The sequence below is a fragment of the Chelonia mydas genome, chromosome 3 (genome assembly GCF_015237465.2).
Source record: "Chelonia mydas isolate rCheMyd1 chromosome 3, rCheMyd1.pri.v2, whole genome shotgun sequence".
Lineage (NCBI taxonomy): Eukaryota > Metazoa > Chordata > Testudines > Cheloniidae > Chelonia > Chelonia mydas.
The window spans coordinates 188,600,788-188,626,995 of record NC_057851.1 but is presented as its reverse complement, the minus strand read 5'-3'; the positions used below and the strand labels follow the sequence as shown (position 1 = coordinate 188,626,995).

The following is a 26,208-nucleotide window of genomic DNA, read 5'->3' as shown; positions in this document are numbered from 1 at the left end:
TTAAAAGAAACAGAACTTTATTAGGAAGAAAAAAGGTAAAAGAAGCACCTCTGTAAAATTAGAAGGGAAGCTAATCTCACAGGGCAATCAGATTTAAAACACAGAGGATTAAAAAACTTTAAAATTACAAAAAGAAAACCAGGCATACACCTTCCTCTCAGCACAGAGAAAATCACAAGCCAAAAAAAAGTAAACTAAAGCATTTCCTTGCTGGTACTTACTAATTCTAATGGAACTGGATTGCTTGCTTTCTTGATCTCTCTCCAGCAAGCACACAGAACAGACAGACAAAAGCCTCCCCCCTTCCTCCCCCAGATTTGAAAGTATCTTGTCCCCTTATTTTTCCTTTTGGTCAGGTGCCAGCCAGGTTACCTGAACTTCTTAACCCTTTACAGGTAAAAGGATATTGGGCCTCTGGCCAGGAGGGATTTTATAGCACTGTATACAGGAACGTTGTTACCCCTCCCTTTATATTTATGACAAATGCAATGCCCAAGAAACTTACATATGGGGCAACCCGGATGGTGGGCTGTTAAGGCCCATAAATTACTTACATTAGAAACGTTAAATCTTGAAACAGGAGGCTACAGAGAACTTTGTTGATACTCATCGGATCATTTACTCCGCCCCTGTGAACTGTCACCACTTGCTACCCTATCCCTCATTGCTGTCACGAGCCCCCATTAATGAATCTGGCTCAGTGACTGCGGCTGTGCCCCCCACCCCCGCACACGCCCAGGTGCGGCCCTTGCTGGCCCTCCTCAATTCACGAGCCGTGGCGGGGATGGCTCGTGCGACACCCGCTTCTCAAACCCCCGCCTCCCAGCCGGTGTTTCGCCCTGTCCTGCCTCTCCCACCCCAGCCCCGCCGGCTTCAGCTGCTGGCGCGCGAGACGCACAATCCGGCTCGCGCTGGCTGCGCCGGGGCCCCTCGCTCGCGGCGGGACACACCCGCTCCTGCCAGGTACAGCGGCGGCTCGTGCGCGCGGCGGGCCCCCGCCATCGCCCCGCGCGCTGATTGGCGGCCGACGCGGCCTGTGGCCTGCCTGGGCCGGACCCGGAGGCGGCACTTCCGCTTGGCGGCGGCGCCCGGAGCGAAGTGAGTGCGTGACGCCCCCCCACCCGGGAGCGAGAACCCCTCTTGTGCAATACACCCCTCAGGGAGTCGCCATAGGCTGAGCGTTAGCCCCCGCCCCGCGCGGCTGTGCCGCAACGAGGTGCGTATCTCGGGCTGGCTTCGGGGCTGCTGCACCTCGCCCCGGCTCCTGGGTCACTGTCGGGGGCGCCGCGCTGGGAGCCCGCGGCATGGCGAGGGGGGGGGTTAGCTGGCCGGGAGACACGTGACGTAATCCTGGCGGGGGAGGGTCCGTCCCCATCGCCAGCGTCGGGGGACCCGGGAGAGGCTGCCCCGAGAGTGTCCCCGGCTGCCTCCCCCGGCCCGCCGCCGCGCTGCGGTTTCCGGGTGTGGCCTTCGCCGCAGCGCGCTCCTCCCTGCCGGGCTGGGGAGGTGGAGTTAGCGGGAGCCGTACAGACCTGGGGCGGGCGGGCGGGCGGGGGGGCGTGTTAAGGCGGGCCAGGGGCCAGGCACGCTTCTCCTTCCCCCCACAGCTGGGGGGGAGGGGCTGCGGCTACCCCCCCCCCCACCCCTTTCCTTCTCTTCCTAGCTGTGGGGACCCAGCCCTGGCTCTGTCTGCTCCCCCGCCCCAGGAAGCTGGCAGGAAGGGGGCCTGGCTGAGGAAGCCACCCCACTGTTCTGCCCCTGCAGCGGGCGGCTGTGGGGGAGGGGTTGTGGGGGGACAGCTGAGGAGATGCATGGGCCAAGCCAAGTGTGATACGTGAGCCCCCCTCTCCTCTCCCCTCCCTGCCCTTTAGGGCAAAGGAAAGGCCGGGCCCAGCCGCCGCCCGCTCCGGTTTCACTGAAACTATGGGCTGCGAAGGAGTCACAGACCCATCAGCCACTAGCAGCCCCACACAGCAGCATAGGGGGGCGTGGGGACAGGCGGGGAATCCGGCTAGTAAATGGAAGGAGCCCTCTCGCTAGCCTGGGGTGGGGGTTGGTTGAACGGGAAGGGGCGGGGCGGGTTCCTTGGTGGACTCAGGAGCAGCTGCTGCTGTTTGCTGGGGATTTCCTGGGGAACCTGCTATTGGAAGGAGGCTGTAGTGAGTCCCCGGGGGGCGGGGGCGGGGGCAGTGCGAAAGCAACAGCCTGAGCCGGCGGCCGCCCCATTCCTGCTGCAGTCCTGCCCCCGGGGGGCGGGGTGCTGAAGCGGAGAGGCTTTTAGATCCGCCTCTCTCATTGATGAAATTTAAATTCTTGTGCGTTTACCTTTAAGCAGTTTTCCAAGACTAAGAGCCATATATTGCAGGGGACAAGTGTAGGAAGAAGCTGGGAGGAACCGAGCGGAGGAAAAATCCCCCCCGGTTCCTTTATTAATTTTCTTTTTGAGTGTGTGGGCGGCTTCTCTGGTGGGAGTTTTCTTCCCCCAAGGGAGTGATTAAATACCTTTTTAAATTATTGATACTGTATAACTGGTTGACTAAACCAGACAGGGAAACGTCTTCTACGCGAGGGGGCGACGGGGAAAATTGCCTCTCCTGTCGTTGATAGTGTAATTTTGGTAAATTCTCTATTTATAAAAGGAAAATATTAATTTTATTAAAGAACGGAAAAAATGTCACTTGCACAAGGTAAGTGGGTGTGTTTTTATTTTTCTGAGCAGCTTCAGCTCTGTATGTTGGCTGATTTATTTTTTCAATAGCTCCCTGTAGTCCTGGCAGCATAGTTGGTGGGGGCTTGGACGCGTCAGTTTGATCGGTTGTAGAGTTACCCTTTGCAAGATTTTGGTGGTTGCTAAATTTGACGATAGGAGCCGGCCAATATGTCCTGGCTGGGCTCGCTTATCTGTGTATGTTTCTTTTCCGTTTTACTGCAGCGACAGTCAAACCGAGTTGAGGCAGCTGCCGCTGTATCTGTAGTGAATAACAGACGAGATCTGAGCTCCACGGAGGAGTATCGCAATGCTCAAATGTCTCCCCTTCATTTATTTATTGAGCTTGTGTGTCTGTTCTCCCTTTTGGGAGGTTCGGGTAGGCTCTGGCCGTCTCCTCGCTCTTTGCGGATACGTGGTTTGTCAGTTTCAGATTCATTTATTGCGAAACAAGGGGTTAGATCGGGAGAGGTCACTTCAGGAGGCGAAATTACTTCGCATTGCTGTTGCATTTTTTCCTCCCTTGAACTGATTCTTAAGAAGATTTTTGAAAATAAAAACAAATCGCATGTCTGTGCTTTAAGTACATAGCAAATTCAGGCCTGTCAACAAAATAAGCCTCCTATAGTAAAGGTAGCAGTGATAACCCTGTCTTCTGTATGTATGTATAAATGTGTTGTACGGAAGACTGAGTAAAAAAATTGGCTTTGAAAACAAGTCTTATTAACTCTGCATGTGTGCCTAGGCATTGCAGAACACTTACTATGTAAATGGATCTACTGTTTGCAGTCACCCTGTGACATCTGAGCAGAATGTGGTGAATTAAAGGGGGGAACCTACAGTCATTTTCCTCAAGTCAGCAGTCTGAGAATTACTGTGATAAGCCACTTTTCACCATTAATAAACTGCAAAATGTATCTCTTTTTAAAAGGTTTCAGAGTAGCAGCCGTGTTAGTCTGTATTTGCGAAAAGAAAAGGAGTACTAGTGGCACCTTAGAGACTAACCAGTTTATTTGAGCATAAGCTTTCATAAGCTACAGCTCACTAAAGCTTATGCTCAAATAAATTGGTTAGTCTCTAAGGTGCCACTCATACTCTTTTTAAAAAAGTGTCTTAAAATTACAATTGACATTTCTCAGCCTACTGCTGGAGATGGCCATCTTGTAGAAAAGTGGTATCATTTATGAAACTGATAACTTTAGAAACCTCTCTAATTCTATAAACAGGTTTCAAAAACTATTTGCCTAGAATTTGATAATCTAAACAAATGCTTATTTAAAATTTTTTTTTCTGCTGTTTAAATCAATATTAAAACACGTGGAAATTTAGTCTGCGCTGCTAATGTCAAATATTTTTTCACTATGATAATATCAGCACTAGGCTTAGAAATCTTTGTGTCTAAGCTTAAAATCTAAACTGGCTATATGTTAATAGCAAAACTGCTTCTTAGCTCGTGAACATAGAGTATTAGCCTGAGCAGAATGGCTTCATATATCTTATAATGGGTGGAATGTCCACTTACATCCTTAAAACACATGTTATTTTTAGCAATATAAAAAAGAAAATCAAAGAAAATGGTTGTGAGGAGTGGGTGGATATGGAAGGCTTTTCAAAAAATGGAATGAACTAATACAAGGTTATTTTACTATATTAGAAAATGCACATTATTAAAATCTCATCCTATGAGATAAAGAGTGCCCTGAACTCCTGAGAGTGCTTTTGAGGTTTAGTTGTTCTTTACTTAATTCACATGGACAGCAGGGTGGAAAAAAAAATCTGATTTCTTTTAATTTAAATTGGATTTTTTTGATAAAAGGTTTTTTCCTCAAAAAGCATATCTAAAGAAAGATACATTATAGCTCAAAGATATTTCACAATGGAATAGGGATTATAAATTCTAATTCTATAATATGAGACAATATATTCATGTAATGTTTAAGAAAAGTTTTGTAAATGAGTTCCAGTAGTTCATGGATTAGGGACCCAATCTTATGGGGTTCCAGGGGCTTCTGTATAGATTATTTAGGTTAATTTTTCTATCTACCCAATGAGACTCAGTGCTAAGTCTAGAAGATACCATCAGAGATGCTTAGTTTTGCAGTTCTCAAACGTGGATTTGTGTCTCCAGAGATAACATGCTTGTTAAGAGCAAAAATGTTTTAAAATAAATATATAGAGGTGAGAAATAACAGACCTCAACCCTATTGTCCCTCTGCAAATTAGTGTACACAGAGTCAATCCCTTACCTCTCTAAAAGTGCAAAGTTTCAAAAAGTTTAATGAATAGAAGATTGTTGGGGGTGGAATAGATCTGGACAAGGAGAAGAAGTCTGGAGATAAATGTGAGAAGGGAGGGACAGGCAATAGAAACAAAAGTGAAATTGAGCAGCATATTCCAGGAGTCTTGAGGTCTTTCGGAGTGTAGCCTTCATTGATTTGAGATTTACTATACCATTCTCTCACTAGAAGGGAAAACCAATAGTAGCAGCAGGCTGTAAAAGAGACCCAGTTTGGGTCTCATCTATCTCATTTTTCTCTGAGTTGTGAAGAATATGTATTAAGCTTACAACAACCAACAAGAATGCACTTTTATGTAGAAATTCATGATTAAATCTAGTCTTCCTGACTAGTGATTTAAATCAAATCCACCCTGATGGACAGCCTTCACTGTGCATAATCTGAACAAGCAATCATCTAAATTCATAACACCAAACGGATTTAAAAGATTCTTAAAAGTAGATATTAGCCACAACAAGTTTCTTGAACCATGGTTTCCTCCTGGGACATTGTATGCCAAGTTCCAAGCCACTGTAAACATTCTCTTTTTTGGCTGAATTGTGAACCTTTAAAAAACTAAACAAACAGGCACTAGTGACAGGCTTTCCAATATAAAGAGTAGTTAGTGTTGAGATTGGACTGGAATTTTAGTCCAAACTATTTCCTAAATGAGTGTGTGTCTTTATTCTGATTTTTGGCAGGGTAATAAAACCTATTGTTTACTATTTTTGCCTAATTTATCACTAAGGTTTAGGCAAGTGTCAATGTCTAAACTACTTTTTTGGTCTGTAGCACATACAAGGTTTCTTGGCAGTTAAAATAACTGTCATTACATGCAATAGTTACATTTGGGGGTTGCTGAAAAGGATCACAAATGAAAACAACAAAGATTAAAAATATACTAGGAATTAGGGATAAATACGCCTTGAGTTGGGACTCTCCACCTTTCAACCACTTTTACTAATTTGCACGATAAAAGGCCACTCATTCATGCAGGAGGTATTTGGGGGTGAGCTTTATGCTGTATCATAACTAAAAAATTTTAATAAAATAAGATCTCAGCCAGTTAACCGTCAAAACTTAGTTTTCTCTGAAACTCCAAACCCTTACGGTGACTTTCATACTGCGTCACTCATTTTCTACATTGACCACTCCTGTGAACAGTCATTCACTTTTTAATCTCACCCCAGTCTGACCTCAGACAACTGTTTAAACAGAGCATGCCCGCTAAAGTATGAGGTAGCTGCAGATGACTTGGAAGACAAGAATTCTTTTCCCTCTTGTGTTTATTTGTAATTGGGACATCTGATAATGTAGTCTTGATAGATTGCTTTTGCAATTATCAGGTGCTTTTGTGTGCAATCTCATTTTATGCAACTCATTTTATGGTGATTACCTTTCATTATAGTCCTGAAAATTTTTTATCTGTGGCTATTAACTATGTTTAGATAGGCAAGTAAAATTATTTTTCTCTGTCACTGTTATCAATATGGGGGAGCAGCCATGAGCCTGGGCTGGTAAATTTAACAATTGCTTGGGTTTAGTGTTGGATTAGATTAGGCCATATGCCTGCAGGATTGAGGCATCAATAGGTGAGTAACTTGAATCACAGGAGTAACCCTGTGATGATCTACTTATATGTAGAGTTACTCTTGTATGTGTTTGCATGATTAGGGCTCTAGCTTTATAGAAGTTAAAGTTGGAAATGAACAGTTATATACCAAAGAAAATGGGTTATTTATTTGTATTGCAGTAGCTCTTAGGAGCCCTAGTCATGGGCAAGGACTCCCTTGTGCTAGGTGCTGTACAAACACAGAACAAAAAGACAAGATCATGAAATATGGTAGCAATTAGCAACAGTAGGTCTCCCTCCTTCCTTCCCTCCCCCCAGTTTTCTGGCATGAGCAGCAACATGAAACTGACAAGCAGTGTGTTTATTTCACTCTGCTTTGGGCAGTGGTGTTGCAGACACATGAATGTAATTCTCTTTGTGGGAAGGTCTTAGAGCAGGGGTTGGCAACCTTTCAGAAGTGGTGTGCTGAGTCTTCATTTATTCACTCTAATTTAAGGTTTCGCGTGCCAGTAAAACATTAACATTTTTAGAAGGTCTCTTTCTATAAGTCTAATATATAACTAAACTATTATTGTATGTAAAGTAAATAAGGTTTTTAAAATGTTTAAGAAGCTTCATTTAAAATTAAATTAAAATGCAGAGCCCCCGGACCAGTGGGCAGGACCCGGGCAGTGTGAGTGCCACTGAAAATCAGCTTGCGTGCTGCCTTTGGCACGCGTGCCATAGGTTGCCTACCCCGTCTTAGAAGCATAGGAAATTATGGCTTTCTCCTGCTCATGCTAAATCCTGTTAGGCTCTTAAACTTCCTTAGTAACAATGAGAGAAATCTTGTGGCTTGCAATTAAATACTTAAAGCAGTAGAATGTGAAGGCGTTCTTTTATTTTGTCATATTGTACATTTAAACAACATTCTTTTGATAATTCCATTATTTTTGATTAAATAACACAGGGTAATAAACTTTTACAGACCATTTGGCGGAAAATAGAGTTATGGCTTTTATTCAGCAAAGCATTTAAACACATATGTAGTCCAACATAAAGGCTGGTCTTCATCTGAATGAATAATTACATATGTTTCCCTTAAACACGTGCACTTATACATCTCTATGCACCGATTACCAAAAAAAAAAAAAATCTTGTTGATGCTGCATTAAACATATATACATTGCTTTAAAAAGACCACGTATTGACAAAAATCTCAGCTTTCACTTATAGCTTAATGTTAATGGAATGGAGCTGAAATTCACACAACTATTTCTCTTATAACTCTGCACTCTTTAGGAGTCCTTGCCATTTCACCTGTAATTTCTTACCAGACTTGTTTAACTTCAATAACAGGGGGGAGGGATAGCTCAATGGTTTGAGCATTGGCCTGCTAAACCCAGGGTTGTGAATTCAATCCTTGAGGGGGCCATTTAGGGATCTGGGGCAAAAATTGGGGATTGGCCCTGCTTTGAGCAGGGGGTTGGACTAGATGACCTCCTGAGGACCCTTCCAACCCTGATATTCTATGATTCTAAGTTGGATCCAGTTTTGGACCTACATGTATTTGTCTTTTCAACAAAACATACTGTGGCCTTTTTTCTGTTTTGACAAGACTATTAATAGGCTAAATTTTCAAAAATAACTTTTCCACTTCCATAACTTTTTTGTTTAAAAGTATAATAATTTTGGACTATGTGTGCGCTTAACCCCTTCTGCCTTCCACCCTCCACCCCAAAACACTACCACACATTAAAATTCTAATGTGGATAAGCCAAGTTGTGATTTTGGCACTTACTTGCTGCTTGAGTAAAGCCTGGGTTTTACCTTGACCAGCTAACATGCTAAAACTACAACCAGTGTCATCTATATTCGGATTTAAATGTGTGGTTTTTTTTTTTTTTAAATAAATTTAGTGTATGAAGACAAGGCCTTCAAAGTCAGTGATTCTGGGTGCTTAGAGTTAGAATGAAGAAAGGCTGTGTAGTCAGGACTCTGCTAATCTCCGCATTTCATAGGTCACACATGCACAAAGCAACAGCTTGACCTAACTTTTCAGCAAAAAATTTAATAGCCTAGTACTTTAGTGAGGTCTCATTCTGTAAGAGTAATTACATTTTAGTAATATATTACAAAACACTGATTAGAAGTATTATCACAAATAAATCAGTCACAAAATTTGTTTTATTCCCTTATGTGCAAAGTCGTAATACTCAGTGACTTGCAATGGGTCTCCCATTCAATGTGAATTAACAAGGTTTTCTAACATAAGGATAAGGTTGGGTAAGTTAACTTGCTTTTTTAAACGTAGTTAGTATTTCACAAGAACAGTACTCTGTTTTGGGAATGTGGTAATTGCATTGTTTCTTCTGATACGTGATATATGGGATCCTGATTTGTACAGATTGGGTCCTAAAGTTGTTGCTGAATTTGGAGACACATGTTACAACATGTATCAAAGACTACAAACACTTACAAAGTGTGTTGCATCTTGGGATGCTGCTTAAGCTTCTGTAAAGGAACCTGCTACATCAACTCAAACTGCGAATGAAAAAATAACACTTTCAGTTGTTTTTAAAAAAGTAATAAACTGGTAGACAATTATTTTATTGTAGGAATAAATACTAGAATTCCTTTTAAAAGAAGAGCTGCATGCACATTTGAAAATTATTAAAAAGGGGAAAATGTAGTTAATAGGTTCTAAAAGGCTATTTTATTCTTTTTCTATAAAATTAAATGTTTGTTTTTAGTGATTAGGAATTGTAGCAGGTGTCCTGGACTTACATTTCCCCCATGTTGCACCACAGTATGTGCATTGCAGCACTCTTTTTTTTTTTCCTACCTGCAAGACAGTGCAGTCAGGAAAATGGCTACTATGAGCTTCCAAGTTGTAATTACACAGTCACTGAATTCTGACACAGTTTAGAGTTGTATAAACAATTTCACTATTAAAATAAATGTGCCTCTTGCATTATTACAAAAATATTTCAGTGGAATATTTTATTTTAATGACTAGTCTATATAAGCTTTTCTTTTAAGCACCGCTTCCTCTCTAAATAATCTTTGTAAATACAACTCACTTCATTTGAAGCAGCTTTTTCCTATTCCTCCTTAAACAACTGTTCAGGATGTTTCTAAATCCCAGTTATATTTGGCAATAGTTTTTCTCTGTTACAGAGAAGTGGTTGCTTAAGGGAATCCGCAGAAATTAAATTAAACAGACTTTTCTGAGATTATACTCATGTCCAAGATGCTTACTTTGGTAACAGTGAAGGGGGGAAAAAAGTGGCAGTAACTATTTTCTGATTTACCCTTTGACATACTATGGATCAATATTTGCAGACCTTATTGATCATTTATTTCTCTGTAAATATGAATAATGATCAGCTTTCAGCAGCAAAGTGCATGCTGAAGTGATAGGCAAACTATTTCTTTAGGTTGCTTAGTAACATATTACAGTATGAAAATGCTCATGATAAAGACAGGTTATGTAGACAGATACTTGGAACTGACTAACTGAGGACAGCCTGAAAGTTTACTGTCTAGATTACTACAACATATTTTTTTATTTTTGGTCAGACAGGTTAGTCTTTATTAAATGCACACTGTGGAAAACAAACATGTATTGCTGAAGAGCATTATTATATTTTCTTTGCTATTCTAGTACAATATCATGATGCAGTTGACTGAGTCCAAGTTTCTCTTCACAGAAATTTGTATCTAGATTGTGGGTCTTCCACAATTTTATTTCTTGAAATTATTCTTGCTTTTCTATGCCTTTTTGTTCTCTTCCAAACTACTTGGTATTTATACATAAGAGATTTTTGATGGGCCACTTGTATTTTTCTGGGTACACTAATACAGCAACAAAACAAGTCTGGATTATATATATATATATTTTTTAAAGATGTCTACAGCATTGCTGCTTTTAGATGCATTAAACAAGTTGCTTGGAGTTTAGTGAGGGTATGATTTTTCCCACCCTTCAACTTCTTTCTTATCTTTTTAAAAAAGATTACAGAAAAGCAATGTCTCAAGCTGGCACATCCCAGTTTCAAGAAGTCATTCGACAAGAACTGGAATATTCAATGAAAGTAGAACTTGACAAAATACTTGCAACTGCACCTCAGAATGAGCTAGAGGTAAGGACTACAAAAAATTTAACTCTGAAAATGCCTCTATATAACTTCTCTTGTTTAAATTAATTTTGTAGAGAGAGAGAGAGACTGGCCAAAATACATAATAGGGAAGAGATGGTACAAAATAGGAAGAAGGAGAAGAGAGAGGATTCTTAGTTTAAGGGTTGAATGTGGCGGACTAGTACTCAAGGTTTTTGGCCACCAAGCTAATGAATTATTGAATTGGTAGCTGGAAACGTTCACAAATAAAACCTGTTTCTCCACACCTTTTTCCCCCTCTCCTGCTCCACAGTTTGAAAAAGCATGTCTTCAACGGATACAAAAATAAGACTCCCTCTCTGCTAAATTTTGAAAATCATACACTACATAAACTAACCAATAGTCTAATTGCTAGTGGTTCCATACTGTATATAAAACTTAAATTTCAATTGAAAAAATATGAAGAATTCGAAAAAGTGAAGGTGTTCAAGTTGTAATGTTTTCCCTCCCCAATCAAATTGAAACTGAAATTATAAAAATATGTAAATGTTTATAATAGTCCACATCAACATGTCCAAGAACATAAAATGTTCACTTAGTTTAGAGAATTTAATCACTTCTCATGGTGCTTGGAAGAGCACCTGAATTTACTCTGAATTTTTTAAAAACGGAGCCAATTTTAGGAGAGAACAGAAGTAGAGTAACAGTCAAGCTGTTGAAATGTGACAAAGTAGTCAACGTGAACACCTTTTTATTCAGCGATTGTTTTAACAATTTGACCGAAACTGAAAATTTTAGCAAGACACACACAAAGTTGACTGTTCTCTGAAATTTCTGAGGATGACTTTGTAGTCTTTCCCTCTCAAGTTTTTTTTTTTTTTAAATGGATCTTCAGTGTAAGGACAATATGCTTGGTATATGACTGCAGTTATGTACTCAGACTAATATAATTCCTACTTTTAGAATGTGCTGTGATTCTGTGTAATCTTGAAAAGAGTAGGGTTAGGCCTGGACCCTATGTGGAGGAGCAACTTCCAAGAAAACTTAGGTTATTGAAGGAAGTGATGCTGGTGATTCAGAGGGTTGCACTTGCCTCTGACTTATTACTGAACTTTTCACCATTTCTGGTTATTAAAGATCCTACATGCTCAAAGGAATAGGAACATTATACCTTAAGGTCCTGGTCAAACTTAATTTAGGTAATTATGTATTTGCCAACATTTTCAAATAAGTGTCCTGATTTTTTTGGTGGGAGCTGTAGATACTCAGAACCATTAACTTAGTGAGATTTAGTACTTATTTAGGACCTGCACTGTAGGCACTTAGGTTTGAAAACTTTGGTCATTTTTTCCCCACCTAAATTCTCCCTGCAGTTTCAGGGATAAGGTGTTCTGTGGTTCCTGTCCTAAGGTGTTATGCAGTGTTGCTCTGTTTCACCCCAAAGTTGGCTGCATTTAAATGTTGGATGAATGATTCTTATGAACAGATTGTACATCAGGTTTGTAAAATGCTTTTGTGATAAAATATGTAAACACAAAATACCATTATTTCTAAAACTCATCCACTCTCTCCCTCTTGTAGCACACTAAAAAAGACCTCGAAGGGTTTAAGAAGCTATTCCACAGATTCTTGCAAGAAAAGGGACCTTCTGTGGACTGGGGGAAGATTCAGAGACCTCCAGAAGACTCTGTAAGTTGCAATAAAATGACAACAGCCAATGGGATCTTAAAATTAGTAATCACTGCTTGCACTGAAATATATTGTCAACAATACAAAGCAAATAATTGCTGTGTTTGTTTAAGGTAAAGTGGAATAACAATTTAAATAAATCTTTATTGCAGAGAGAACTAAAACATGGGTCTATGTTGTACATATTCATGAACATCATGAATAAGGTCCTGCTTAACATATGTACATAAGTTCTCCCCTAGTATTATTCTGTTGACTTGTCCATTGCCTAAAGAAAATGGTAATAAATATAACTTTTGTGTTTAATCTGATGCTTTGCAATGAAAGGTAATTTGTTATGTTGGGAGTATGTAGGGCATCTAGAGTCTCCATCCCACCCCTTCCCCAAATGAAAACATGTTGCAAATCCCAGATGAGATTGTCTCTGACCATCAGTTTTTACTAAATATTTTGAAAGAGATATATGGTAAGTGGCCTGGATTTTATAGCTCAAAACTTTTTCTGCTTTACAGTAGTTTAGTTTATATAAAATCAAAGAATTAGGAATATAGTTAATGTTGTTTAAAGAGTACAATTTCCCTGCAGTATTGTATAAAGTGGGGGAAAAAATTAACTTTTGAAGTGAGAGGGTGCAACAAAAAAACAGTAGATTTTCTCCAGAAGCCTTTCTATAAAGGTAAGCATTGTTCACTGAACCAAACCCTGTTTTTAATCAATTCATCTGTGGCCCTAGGCTCTTTCTTGGCTGTTTACACATCTAACCTTTAGTTATAAATGCGAGAATTTTTGTTCTCCCGGAACAGTAACCTGGTCTATTAAAACTGAATTGCAGTCACGAGATGTTAGTATCCTCATGAGTTGACTGGCATTGTTTGCCCCTATGCTATTTGTCAGCAGTGATTGAATTAAAGATTCACTTTGCAACTGAAAAGCAGGCTGTTCAGCTGCCTGCAGAATAGATGCTGAAGCTGCTGTCCAAAGTGTGGTGAAAAATGATGACGTCTTGGGGCTTGTCTACGTTACGCAGCTTTTAGCGACAAGCCTGGTCGCTAAAAGTCAGCGTGTGTAAACGTTCTTTGTCGGTACTCTGTCGGCACGTCTGCCAACAAAATACTTCCAGCCCTGCGAGCGGCGTTAGCTTTGTTGGCCTGCCGACAAAGGCGCGTTCACACTGCCACTTGCGTCGGCAAAACTTTTGTCTTTTGCGGGGGCGGGGGGCGTGTTGTGTTAAGTACCCGTGAAAGACACAGGTTTTGTTGACAACTTTGCAGTGTAGGTATACCTTTTTAGTGAGTCTCAGGTCTGGTCTACACTAGGAAATTAGGTCAGTATAACGACGTTGCTCAGGGGTGTGAAAAATCCACCCACCTAAGGGACGCAGTTAAACGGACTTAACCCCGGTATAGACGGCACTAGATCAATGGGAGAATTCTCCTGTCAACTTAGTTACTGCCTCTCAGGGAGCTAGCGTACCTATGCCAGTGGGAGAACGTCTCCCGTTGGCATAGGTAGTGTCTTCACTGAAGTGCTACAGCAGTGCAGCTGCGTCACTACAGCATTTTAAGTGTAGACGAGCCCTACGTTTCTTCCAAATCTTAACTTTAAAATTTATTTTCATGATTTGAGGACTTCAGTAACTCAGCCAGAGGCTATGGGTCTATTACAGGTGTGGGTGGGTGAGGTTCTGTGGCCTGTAGTGTGGAGGGGGTCAGACTAGATGATCTCAATGGTCCCTTCTGGCCTTAAAGTCTAGGAGACTCTGTCCTACTTTGTGTGAAGTCTCTCTGGTGGGAGAAGAATGTACCTCCAGTATTGCCCCAGATACCAGTACTGTAGAAAAATAGCTGTATACAGTGCAGAGGCCAGTACCAGTATGATTATTCTTCAGTTTGGGTCTGGTATGACTTCTGGAGGCAGTTATAAAATAAAATGTTAATTCAGCAATATCTTAGTCATTGCTGATTAATATTTAGCAGTTGGAGGGCTATGATATAAATTTCAGTGTCTGTTCTCAAAGCACAAATAGAAGGGTCATTTTAGCTTGTGGCTGAAAGAAGGGCTATGTTGGGGGAGGGAAATGAGTATCTCACGTGTCTTCTGCTTCGCTGGTTCTTCACCTGGTGACTAAACATCCTTCAGCCATACAGCCTGTCCATATGACCTATGATCACTTTTTTTTTAAATTGTTTCATTCCATAGCTCTGCATCATTATGCCACTTAGATTATTCAGGTGCCTTGCTCAAAAACCATAGCTGTTATCCCCTTACCTACCATGAACTCTGAATCAAACTACACTACTTACTTTACAAATACCATTGAGGTAAACAAACAATTTTTAGGGGGAAAAAATCCTCCTTCCCTGTTCCTACTACTACATAATTATTCTTAGTTAAATTTGTCTCTGGTGTCATGGTATAATAGTTGTACCTTATTGCTGTAATAAACAGCTTTATTTTCTCCATCAGGTTTGTTTGGAGCTTGCATGAAGCTTATAGCTTCATTCCAATATTTTTTATTGCATATGAATGATGGTAAAACTGCCTCATGTTACCCCTTGAAATTCATTTTCTATTTGTATCCAAGGAAAAAATCTTATAAAAATTGTGTGTATAAAAGTATCTTGCCTTAAGTTTGGTATTAAAGGCTCAAAACCCAATTGCTGTCACAACAAAGGAGAGCTCAAGCTTTTACAGCTTGTGACATATTGAATATCTAATCTGTCATGTGACAGTTACCTGCACCGATATTGTCAGTTAATATTCTAATCGTAACCGCATATTAATAATGTGTGTAAAGCTGAACTCTAAGTTTGTCCAAAGCATGATTGCTGAGATCTGATATCTTTATGGCTGGAGTTCTGTCACTCATGGCTTTGTCCCTTAGGTAATGTGTACAAGTCCCAAATTAAAGTAGTAGTAATAGGAGGGCCTTAAAGTAATAACAAAAGGGGACAGTAAACAAAGGGAAGATATGAGCTGTCAGCACAAAATCAAGATATTGAGAACTAAATTAATTAAGGAACCAGAGGACATGGAGAGGCAATCAAATAATTTCTTATGTGCCAGTGCTAGGAGCCTGGGTAACAAACAAGAAGAATTGGAATCGCTGATCTGTGAGCATAAATTTGATCTAGTTGTTGTTGTTGAAACCTGGTGGGATAGTTCCTGTGATTGGAATGTTAAAATCAATGGTAATCTATTTAGGAAGGATTGGATGGGAAAAAAGGAGAGGGGGAGTGGCTCTCTGTCAAAGGTGGCATTATGAGTTTCCAAGTCACTGATAACTCAGAAGAAAGCGATTCTTGAATGCTTATGGATCAGTGTCCTAACAGATAAAGCACAAGATGTGTTAGTGGAGGTCAGACCACCAAATCACAATAGAGAAAGGGTGATTGGCTCCTTACTCACCTATTTACAATGTGAAGGGAAAAAAAGCTACACGATTATGGGGGACTTCAATTTGAGTGATCTGTGCTGGATGCCTCATGTTGCTGGTACTAAAACATCCTTGAAATTTCTAAATATTATAGATGATAGTTTCCTAACTCAAAAAGTATTGTATCCAACACAGAGGAATTCTACATTACACCTTATCTTGACCGAGAAAGAGGAACTGAACACAGAACTAAAAATTTATAGTAGGTACAAGTGGTTGTGACCTGATCATATTTTTAATGTGCAAATAGAATGAAGTGCAGACCAGTTATATGTACTTTGTGCTTTAATATGGCCAATTTCACAAAGCTGGAAACAACTATGAGCTAAATCAGCTAAGAGGAAGAATTTAAATCCGATAAATATGAATAACTGGAAATTGTTTAAGAACACTTTACTAGATGCCAAAAAAACACAATCAAGGAAGACAGCCATATTGGTTAAAACATCAATGTGGCTTAGAGTGCAAATGAAGGCCGCTATAAAAACAAACAAATGGAAGAAAGGGGAAGTAGTGAGTAATGAATATAAATCAGAAGCTGAGAATTGATAAGGGAAGCAAAGGGACATGAGAAATCTATGGCCAGCAGAGTTAAGTATAACACGGAGTTTAAGTGTATAAGGAACAAAAAGAATCTCAGCTATGGTATTGGTTCATTACTGATAGAAATGGTAAAATTATCAATAATAGAGGAGAAAAGCAAAGTGTTCCATACATTTCTGTTCTCTGTTTGGAGAGCGGGAACAACTGTCTCCATTCCACAAGTATTTTAGGAAGATGTTAAACAGCAGCTACTAAAGTTGGACATTTTTAAATCTGCAGGTCTGGAAAACTTGTATCCAAGAGTTTTCAAAGAGCTGATTCAGGAACTCACTAGACAGTTAATTTTTTTTTTCTTCCAGTAAGTCACCAGGAAGTTCCTGAAGACTGAAAGACAGTGAATGTTGTGCCAGTATATAAAGAGTATATATGGGACAACTGGGTAGTTAGAGAACTGTCAATCTGACATCAATCCTGAGCAAGATAAAGGAGTGGCTGATATGGGACTTGAATAATAAAGAATTAAAGGAGGGTAATATAATTAATGCCAATCAACATGGGTTTATAGAAAATAGATCTTGTTGAAGTAACTTGATTTTTTTTATAAGATTACAAGTTTTGTTGATAAAGGTAATAATGTTGATGTAACAGACTTAGACTTCTGTAAGGCATTTTAGTTGGTACCACATGACATTGATTAAAAACTAGAATGATATAAAATTAACATGGCACACATTAAATGGATTAAAAACTGGCTAACTGATAGGTCTCTAAATATAATTGTGAATGGAGTACCACCACTGAACAGGTGTGTTTCTAGTGGGGTCCTGCAGGTATCAGTTCTTTGCCCTATGCTGTTTAATATTTTTATCAATGACCTGGAAGAAAACATAAAATTATTACTGATAAAGTTTGGAGATCACACACAAATTGGGGGAAGCGGTAAATAATGAAGAGGACAGATCACTGATATGGAGAGATCTGGATGCAAGCAAACAATATAAGTTTTAATATGGCTAAATGAATACATCTAGGAACACAGAATGTAGGCCATACTTACAGGATGGGAGAAGCAGTGATTCTGAAAAAGATTTGGGGGTCCTGGTGGATAACAGCTGAAGATCTGAAGATGAACTCCCAGTGCAATGCTGTGGCCAAAAGTGCAAATGCCACCCTTGGATACATAAACAGGAAATCTTGGGTAGGAGTAGAGAGTTTTTTACCTCTGTATTTGGCACAGGTGCAACTGCTGCTGGAATACTGTGTCCAGTTCTGGTGTCCACAGTTCAAGAAAAATGTTGATAAATTGGAGAGGGTTCAGAGAAGACCCGTGAGAATGATCAAAGGATTAGAAAATCTACCATATAGTGATTCAATCTATTTAGTTTAACAATGAGAAGGTTAAGGGGTGATTTGAATACAGTCTATAAATAACTATACAGGGAACAAATATCAAGAATGGGCTCTTCAGTCTCGCAGAGAAAGGTATACTGTGATCCAGTATCAGGAAGCTGAATTCAGAAGACTGGAAATAAGGCCTACGTTTTTAAATGTGGGTAAATTAATCATTGTAACAACTTACCCAGCGTTATGGTGGATTCTCCGTCACTGGCAATTTTAAAATTAGGATTGGATGTTTTTCTAAAAGATCTGCCCTAGGAATTATCTGGGGGTTGTTCTATGACCTCCTGTAGAATGCAAGCTAGACTAGATCATCATCATAGTTCCTTCTGGCCTTGGAATCTATAAAAACTTGGAGTCATCCAGTGCTAACGTTAAGTGCTAACAATGCTGTGTGATAGTTGCGATCCTTGGGATAAAATGGATCACAGAGCTCTCTTGTGTTGATATGTGATGGGCTAAGTGGAATCTAAATCTCTCAGCACGTTCAAAAAGATAGAGGAAATAAATTCAGTACCCTGACTTTCTAAATTAGAGTTCTACTGTCCAAGGCTGTGACCTATTCTCTGTTTGCCTACCCTCTTGGTACACTATCAGTGTTTAACCCATTACTTTTTTCTAAAGCACTTTCAGATACACAGAGAATGAAAGCTGCTCATATAAAACACATTTCTACTGATGTCCAATATCACTTCTATAGTGATGTTCTGTGCTGGTGAGCATGACTAGGACATTTGTTAGATAAATATTGATAATTCTGTTCTCATAGAAGTTGTTCTAACAGTGGAACATTAGGTAACTCATAAGCAGGAATGAAGAATTATAATTTTAGAAAGGCCTCAGAATAGAGACTTGAACACTGAGTTCTTCATGAGTAATGTTTACTTGTGGAGAAAGGGGGAAATCTTTGTGTCTTTAGCACTGTTATGCTCTCCTCAGCTTTTTCATTGATCTCCTTTCTTCCAGAAATAAGAGTCTTGCCATAGCTAAGGTTGTGACTAACTTTCTGTTATGTCCAACTCGTATTTTAACACACAAACCCCACATTGTGCCAGAGCTGCTCATGTAGAGGCTGTCTTTTTGGGAAGTTTGTTGGAAATCTGACAAAGCATTAGTTATGACAGTTTGAAAAATCAGAAACTATCAGTTTCTTGAAAATTCCTGACTTTTGACTTGGGAATGTTATATCTCAAACACTGTGACCTCAAAACTTCAAATACGGTTTATCATAAGTGTCCCTAATGAGAACTGGTGCCTTTGATTATTGTTGAATCAATTTAGTGTGTGGTCTTTTTTTAAACATATGAGAACTCTGGCATTTATAATCTTGACCCATATTTGATAGAGTTCAAGCTGTGCAGAGCTGGAAAACTTGAGTGCATGAGTTTTTAAATGACTTAAAAGCCTGTAAACAATTCAAATGCCTTTGTGGTGGTTTAATTTTTGTGGTCATATGCCTTTGTGGTGGTTTAATTTTTCCTGCTACTTGGATGGGTTTTGAAATTTCCAAAAGGAGTAGAGCCATGACAGCAAAGAAGCTTACAAAGCTCACCAGCTCTGTAAAAATGACATTTCAATGAGAGCTTCAGCTTAATGGTATAGCTGAGCTAACAGGAGCAGAACTTCTAATTGAGCTTCCACGTGCTGTCTAGCCTGGGGAACTCATTTGTTGCCCAGGAGTTTGGGTTGCATTGGTGGGTATTCAGTTCCCTCTGCCAGCGTGTCTGGAATGTTCCAAAACAGCACATTTTATAAAAATATACAAAAGCAATATTAATCTTGTTTATAAATCAAACGGGATGATGACAGCTTTATAATAAACTCCCAGGGATGAGGAGGCATTAAAAATATGGAGGCCAGGGATGAAACAAACACCAATTTTGGGAAAAATTAACACCCTAGGGGCCATAACAGTAAAGGTCACCAATTTTAGATGAAATGAATAAAAGTGTTCTTTCCTAGAGTTCTGTCAGAAGGCTCCAGTGTTACAGCTAGGACCTATTCCTATTTGGAGCCTTAAGGAAGAAGAGAATCAATTTAACATTAGTCTGGCCTTTTTTAGAAAGCCAAAGTAAAGAACCTGGGAGGGAGGGAAGAGAGGGATGTAACTTAATCCTACTTGAGTAAGCCTGGCACATCATTCTGCATAAATTGCAAATGATCGAAAAGGGCTGATGGAAAATCTACTGGGAGGGAATTGCGGTAATGGAGTCCCGAGGTGTTACGTTGATATGGTGAGGTCACCTGGGGCGTGAGGGGAGCAGCCTGCATGATTCAGGCATGGGAGGGGCTTGTGTAATACATGGATTTTAATAAGGGCATGACAATATCAAAAAAATTCTTAAACTTGCCTGCTACTTGGATTCATCTCAGTAAATTGAGTTACGAAGGAGAAAAAACAATTTCAACACCTCCTACCCACAAGCAAGTAGTCTTATGTTTCCCAGGGTTGAGGACAAGATAGTCTATTGTATCCATCTTGTGCTATTACTCAAGCAGTCCTCTAGAGTTGAATCATTAACACATTATTATACCCTATTTTTTTTTTTTAAATCTCAATGTCTTGTGTACATATTGATCAACATGGGTGCTATGTTCCTCTCCACTCTGCCTGTGATGCCAGTCTGTGCTCCCTTTGTCTCCCACAAATCTTTATGCCTTCATCCACATTGCCCCTTACACCTGGAACAAACTTGTGAATGAGGTGAGGCTTGGAATTTGACTAACAGATTTTACATCACTCCTAAAAAAAATGCACATTAGCATTGCCTACAAAAAATAAATGTAGCTTAAATGTGCCCCCAACTCCTGCATTGCCAAGAAGTATATATGTCTAAAATGAGTAACACTAATCTTATTTCTGTAAATCATGTCCTTCCTTGTCCCTTCTGTTTCTCAATATGTCTGTCTTCACTTATCTGTCATATCCAATGTTTATAATGTAAGCTCCTTAGAGCAGGAATTGATTTCCTGTGCATTTCAGTGAAGCACTTAGCATGCTCATGGGTGGGTAATAAGACAGTTCTTTTGGGTGCTGTGTATAAGAGCTGAGTGAAATGATCTAAAGGATGCAGCATTTTGGACAAGTCATTGAGGTAAGAATTGCAGAAAGCAGATGTCTGCTTTCTGCCTTTCCTAAACACACATTCAGAATCAGGTAGCTGTCCTCTCATTCTTTCCACTTTCCTATATAGATGCCCTCTTATGCTGTATAGGTCACTCATGCTTTTTTGACAAATCCATACTTGCAACCTTCAGGCTTTCCTCCCATTTGTAGTTCATTCAGATACATCTTGCATGCGGTGAAGTTACTGTATCCTGAGTCCTGCATCTTCTATGTATTCTGTGTGCTTCCTCTTGAAAATATAGCAGAATAAATGAACTGTAGGCAGAATAAATTTGCTATGAACAGATGGTGTTCCTGAACGGATGTGCATTTGAAATAGCACAGAGGGACTGCCATCAGGATAAAGATCTCATTCTGTCCATGGTTTGGCATGTTAATGTTTTCAAAACCTGCTCATAACAAAGACCCTTGCCAGGATCTTATTTATGCCACCTAGCTCCTGAATAACATTGCTAAAGGATTTCCCTGCACATACACTCTTTTATATAAGCTCCAAACATATTGGTGGTGTTTCTCTAGCTTTGGTCATTATCTGCTCAACAGAAGAGACCTTCCCCATGCCATGCAGCTGCTTTCTGGCCAATCCTTGTGGTTTGCTCCCAAATGTGGGGCATTCTGGTGCTGAGCTTTGATAGCTGTAGCCAGCTTATCCTTTCTGCAAAATTGATTGGAACCTCTGTTAGTTTCAAATTGTGCAGTTTCCAAATCACCCTCTGGCAAGGGGAGGGATGGCATTCTCCCATGCAGGGGGATAGCATTAAGAAGACAATGCAGAGCACTCAGGTGTCATTCAAGCACATGCATGGCTTTTTTTTGTGTCTGTGTGGGGCTAATACCACAGACTGTACTGAGGCCCTGTCTTCAGCTGGCCTTGAACCCTTTTCTCTGGAGGAGGTGGAGATTTTTATAAGGGATAATGCTAATATGCTAGTCGTTGTATACTGGGTGATTCCCATGGCTTTCAAGGGGATGGCAATCTCTGGACTTTGCCACTCCCTGTGGAATGAGTTCTGGGGAAGGGGAACAATGTGTTTCAGTTATTTCCCCCACATCTTCTGTGTCCTTACAACTTTTGGCTGGTAATTTGTCCCCTTATGGGAGACTCTAGCTCTGAGGAGTGTGCTGGGGAGAAGAGTGTCTGGTTTCTCAAGTAACCAGTTATACTGGAAAGTCTGCAAGGGGAAAAAAGATGTAGGGGATTTTTAATTGTGCTGGTATATTGTGTGAAACTTGTCTTACGCCAGGCTTGTATGCATTTTGTTTCAAACCTACTGTGAAGCATCTAATACTGGTCACTGTTATAGTACTGGAGTAGATGAACTACTGGCTTGATACAGTATGATAATGCCTAAGGTCAAATGTTGTTTCTGAAAGCTTGGTTGCTTGACTTGTGAAAACTGTGTATTTCCGATATTTTAGAGTTCATGGACTTGTTTATGACATTTTCCTCCCAACAGATGGATCACTTGTAGTGATTCTTTTGTTTGACCAGGATGGCTAGATGGCAGTTTTCTTTGAAGTTCATTCTAAAGCAGGGGTGGGCAAAATATGGCCCGTGGGGGCAGTGTTTGTGGGTGTGGGCAGTGCATGGAGACCTGCTGTCCCCGCCAAGGGGCACGTAGAGATGTGCCAGCAGCAGCCGGCCGCAACCGCTTCTGGGAGCAGCATGGGGCCACGGAATGCAGGCAGCCAGCCTGAGCCGTGCTGCTGGCCAGGAGCTGCCTGTGGTAAGCGCCTCCTGGCCAGAGCCTGCACCTCACACCGCACCCCAGCTCCCTGTGCCAGGTCAGAACCCCCTCCTACACTCAAACTTATTCCCAGACCCTACACCTCAATCCCCTGCCCCAGCCCGGAGCCCCTTCCTGCACCAAACTTCCTCCCAGAGCCCATACCCATCTCCTTCTCCTGCACCCCAACACTCTGCACCAGCCTGGAACTCCTTCCTGCACCCAAACTCCCTCCCAGACCCTGCACCCCCTCCATTAATATTGTAGAAATGTGCGGCCCATGATAACTTACCAAAATTCGTGGAGTGGCCCTCCTATGAAAATTATTGCCCACCCCTGTTCTAAAGCATCCAAATTCTCTTTTCCTTTGAAGTGTAACTGCAGTAACTGAGTAATCATGCTTGGCATTCAAACTCTCTCCTTTAACTTGACCCAAAGCCATGGGCTTGATGCAGGAGTTACTGGGTAAAATTCCATGGCTCTCAAAATCTACAAAAATTCCTCCTCCTGCTTGACTCAAATAGCATTGCCACCAAGAATGCCTTACTCTCTTTTGCTGGATTATGTGGAGCAGTGTGTGTATGTCTGTTTAAATATAAACATAATGCAACATGACTATATATAACTTTCTTTCCCATCATTCATTCCTTGAGTAGCTGAGTTTAGCTTTGATTGGTGCTGGTTTAAAATGCTGTCTTTTACCATGTACTTTTCAGTGAGCTGGCTGTAGCTCTTTTTAAAATTACGTTTAAAAAAAAGTGAACTTGGACTTCTAATATCAATCTCTTAATTCTCTGCACCTCTCTTCCTGGAATAAATGAGCTTCTCTTCCTAGGCTATAAATAAAACAACTGTATAGAACTTGAAAGCCTCCTCTGTCGTAATTTTAGTTGAATAACCCTAGGTATTGCCAGTTACATTCCTGTTGAAGAAGAACTGTACTGTTACTCTGCAACATAAAGTACTTGTACAGGCAATATGAAAAGGCCCTTTTTATTTTTACGTTTGTTCTTGGAGCTCTCTCTTTCATGGAGACTTGATATTGATGTTACACTAGGTTGGCTGAGGCACGTTCTAGTGACCTTTTACTTGATTTGTACTCCCCCAGCCCTCTGTGTTGGTGCTAATAGTTGAGTTGGATTGGAACTCAGACCAAATTCCAGATTACCAACATTTGAATCTTTGCTGTAACCTCTGAATCACATGGTGACAGTCTAGGATTGTGGGTGTTTAAAATGAGTTTGCCCCACACCTATGGGAGAATAATAATTTAGGAACCTGAATTTCTCAGAGTTCTCCAAAATCTCACTGGGTGAGCAGGGGTGCTTTCTGAAGACCCCACTTATGTAAAAGTCCCCAATTTCTCCCTCTGTGGCATATACCTCCGTTAGAAGCCAAGCTGCAATAGGCTGAAGGTTATCTGTATTTTCCCATCCACCTCCACTGCCATTTCTGGGGAGGGAAAGGGGAAGTAAGGGTAGAAGTCCTAGAGGGGAATTAGTGCTGTTTTGAACCTGCTTCCACTCCCTTTGCCATGCTTAAGGGGAGGGAAACATCAGGGCTAATGTATGGGATTTTATTTGACACTATGGAAATTGAATCTCAGATTACATAATAGTATCCTTAAAACCATTAGGGGATAGTGCACACACATTCTTTTTAGAAAGCTTACCTATCGCTTTCCTTGCATGTTTTCCCCATTTTCTACCTACTGACTTGATGTAGGAACAGATATTTCCTCTGTTTACTAATTACATATATTATTATGCACAAAAATCCAGGATGCTACTTACTAGACCTTCCAGAGTACGTAATATGTCCTTTTTAGGTTCAATGGGTACATAAATGACTGTCTTTGATATAGTTTAAAAAGCCAAACTTCCCACAAATCTCTTCTAGACAATGGTGTAAAAAGAGTATTAGATTTGTTTAAACCTGTTATAGGACTGATAATACAAAGATGGGTTCATTCTTCTGGTTAAATGTAGTCTCAAGATTTTACTGTAGCTTACAGAGTTCATTAATTTAAGTGTATGAAATCTCGGATTATAGTAATACAAATCAGGATACTATGCTCTGGCATAGATGTAAAGGCTTGTTTTAATTGACAAGTTTGAGTATTCAGCTTGTGGTTTTATTTGCAAGCTCCTTGGAAAGACAACTGAAACAATCAGTTTGTCTAATTGTTTTAAGGCAGTGTACCTAGAATCTGAAGCTTATCACTTCACATAAGATTTAGGGGGTACGACTATTTTAATCTTTACATCACTTAAATACTATTTAGGTAGCTCTACTACATAATGGAGGCATTAAATTAAATGCTAACTTTCTTAAAAGGAATCTTGATGAAGATTCATTGGGTTTATATTTGCAATATCAAATATAAACAGCCATCTTTGTGGAGTAACAGAGCAGGTTCTAGAAGTGTATGCTGTGGGTTCCTCTGAGGAACAATTCTTTTTTCTCTAGCGTGTAGGATGTGACTAGCTTCTGAAGACCTGTTTTTTTAAAATAACTAAAATAGATGTATGATCTCTCGGTATTGCTAGGTAGAGAATCTTCTTTGGGCCCTATTACTTCCTGGGATAAGAAGGCATGGGATAGTTAGTCTTGATGTTTGTTGCAATCACTGTTCAATCTGACTAGCAAATTAGTCAAATTTAAACTTCATTTTGGTAACATCTTTAGTTAATTTATAATGGAAAGTTAAGTAAATTCATCTTAATCTTTCTTAACCCCCCCCCCCCCCCCAACACCTTTTTAAGGTTTGTTTTCCTGGATAACTGCTTTAAACAAGCTTATTAACAAGGTAAGGTAAGGTATTTGGCCAGATTCAGTTCTCATTTATATTGGGGGAGGGAGGTGGAAATCTGGAGCAGCAATGTTAATTTGACACATCTCTGATAATGGAGTTACCCCAGATTTATTACTGATCTAATAGAGTAGTAGTAGCTGAGCCTCAGCATCTCCAGGTTGAAACTTTGAGAGCTGGTATTTGATTTCCTAATTTCACACTGCAGAGTCACTGAGGATCTGTTCATTAGTTGGCTAGTGTCAAACTGCTGGACATCCTGAGATCTTGTTTGAATGTTTTTGCACATCAGCAGTGTGAAGCAGTATTATGGGAGGTAACATGGGTACACTTGTAAGAGAGAAGTTTTTTTTATCCTAACGTTGGTAATTCAGTCTAAAATCTCTAATGCAACAGAAGTTTCCCTTTCCCTTCGAGGACCTGAGTTCAGGGTCCAGTTTCTTCAATAATGCTCTGTCTTTACTCGTTAATGACTGAAATAGAATATAGTTTGATTCTTTCTTTGCTCTTACTGTTTAGAGAGCAAGAAGTATACTACCTTCTCTTCCTCAAAATTACTTCTCTAAGGAAACTTATAAACTAAACTTATTTAGACTTTGCATGTAATGAAGCCTTTGTAACTCAGGATGTGTGTATGTATTACTTTACTGATTCCTCAGCCCCTTCACCACTCTATATGTTAACTCAAGAACTGAAAGAGAAAACGTACACTAAAATCTTTGGGAGACTGTTTCCATCTTGACTTTTTAGAGTCCAAAGCCAGAAGGTACCACTGTGATAATCTAGTCTGACCTCCTGTAAAGTACAGGCCATAGAATTT

General features: G+C 40.2%; 1 protein-coding gene across 3 annotated transcripts in view; it reads left to right on the top strand.

Moving 5' to 3' along the window:
- The first annotated feature begins 772 nt into the window (after window positions 1–772).
- The window catches only part of UGP2 (UDP-glucose pyrophosphorylase 2), a 40,424-nt gene continuing 14,988 nt past the window's right edge, over window positions 773–26,208 (top strand). The window contains exons 1-3 of one of the 3 annotated variants that reach the window (XM_037896078.2): window positions 773–1,098; window positions 10,553–10,680; window positions 12,238–12,345. In XM_037896078.2, coding sequence (XP_037752006.1) covers window positions 10,567–10,680; window positions 12,238–12,345 — 222 coding nt within the window. In that variant the 5' untranslated portion in view covers window positions 773–1,098; window positions 10,553–10,566. Of the gene's footprint in view, window positions 1,217–1,378; window positions 2,688–10,552; window positions 10,681–12,237; window positions 12,346–26,208 lie in introns of those variants that run through there. The other 2 variants (XM_037896076.2, XM_007062879.4) reach the window with 2 other exon arrangements.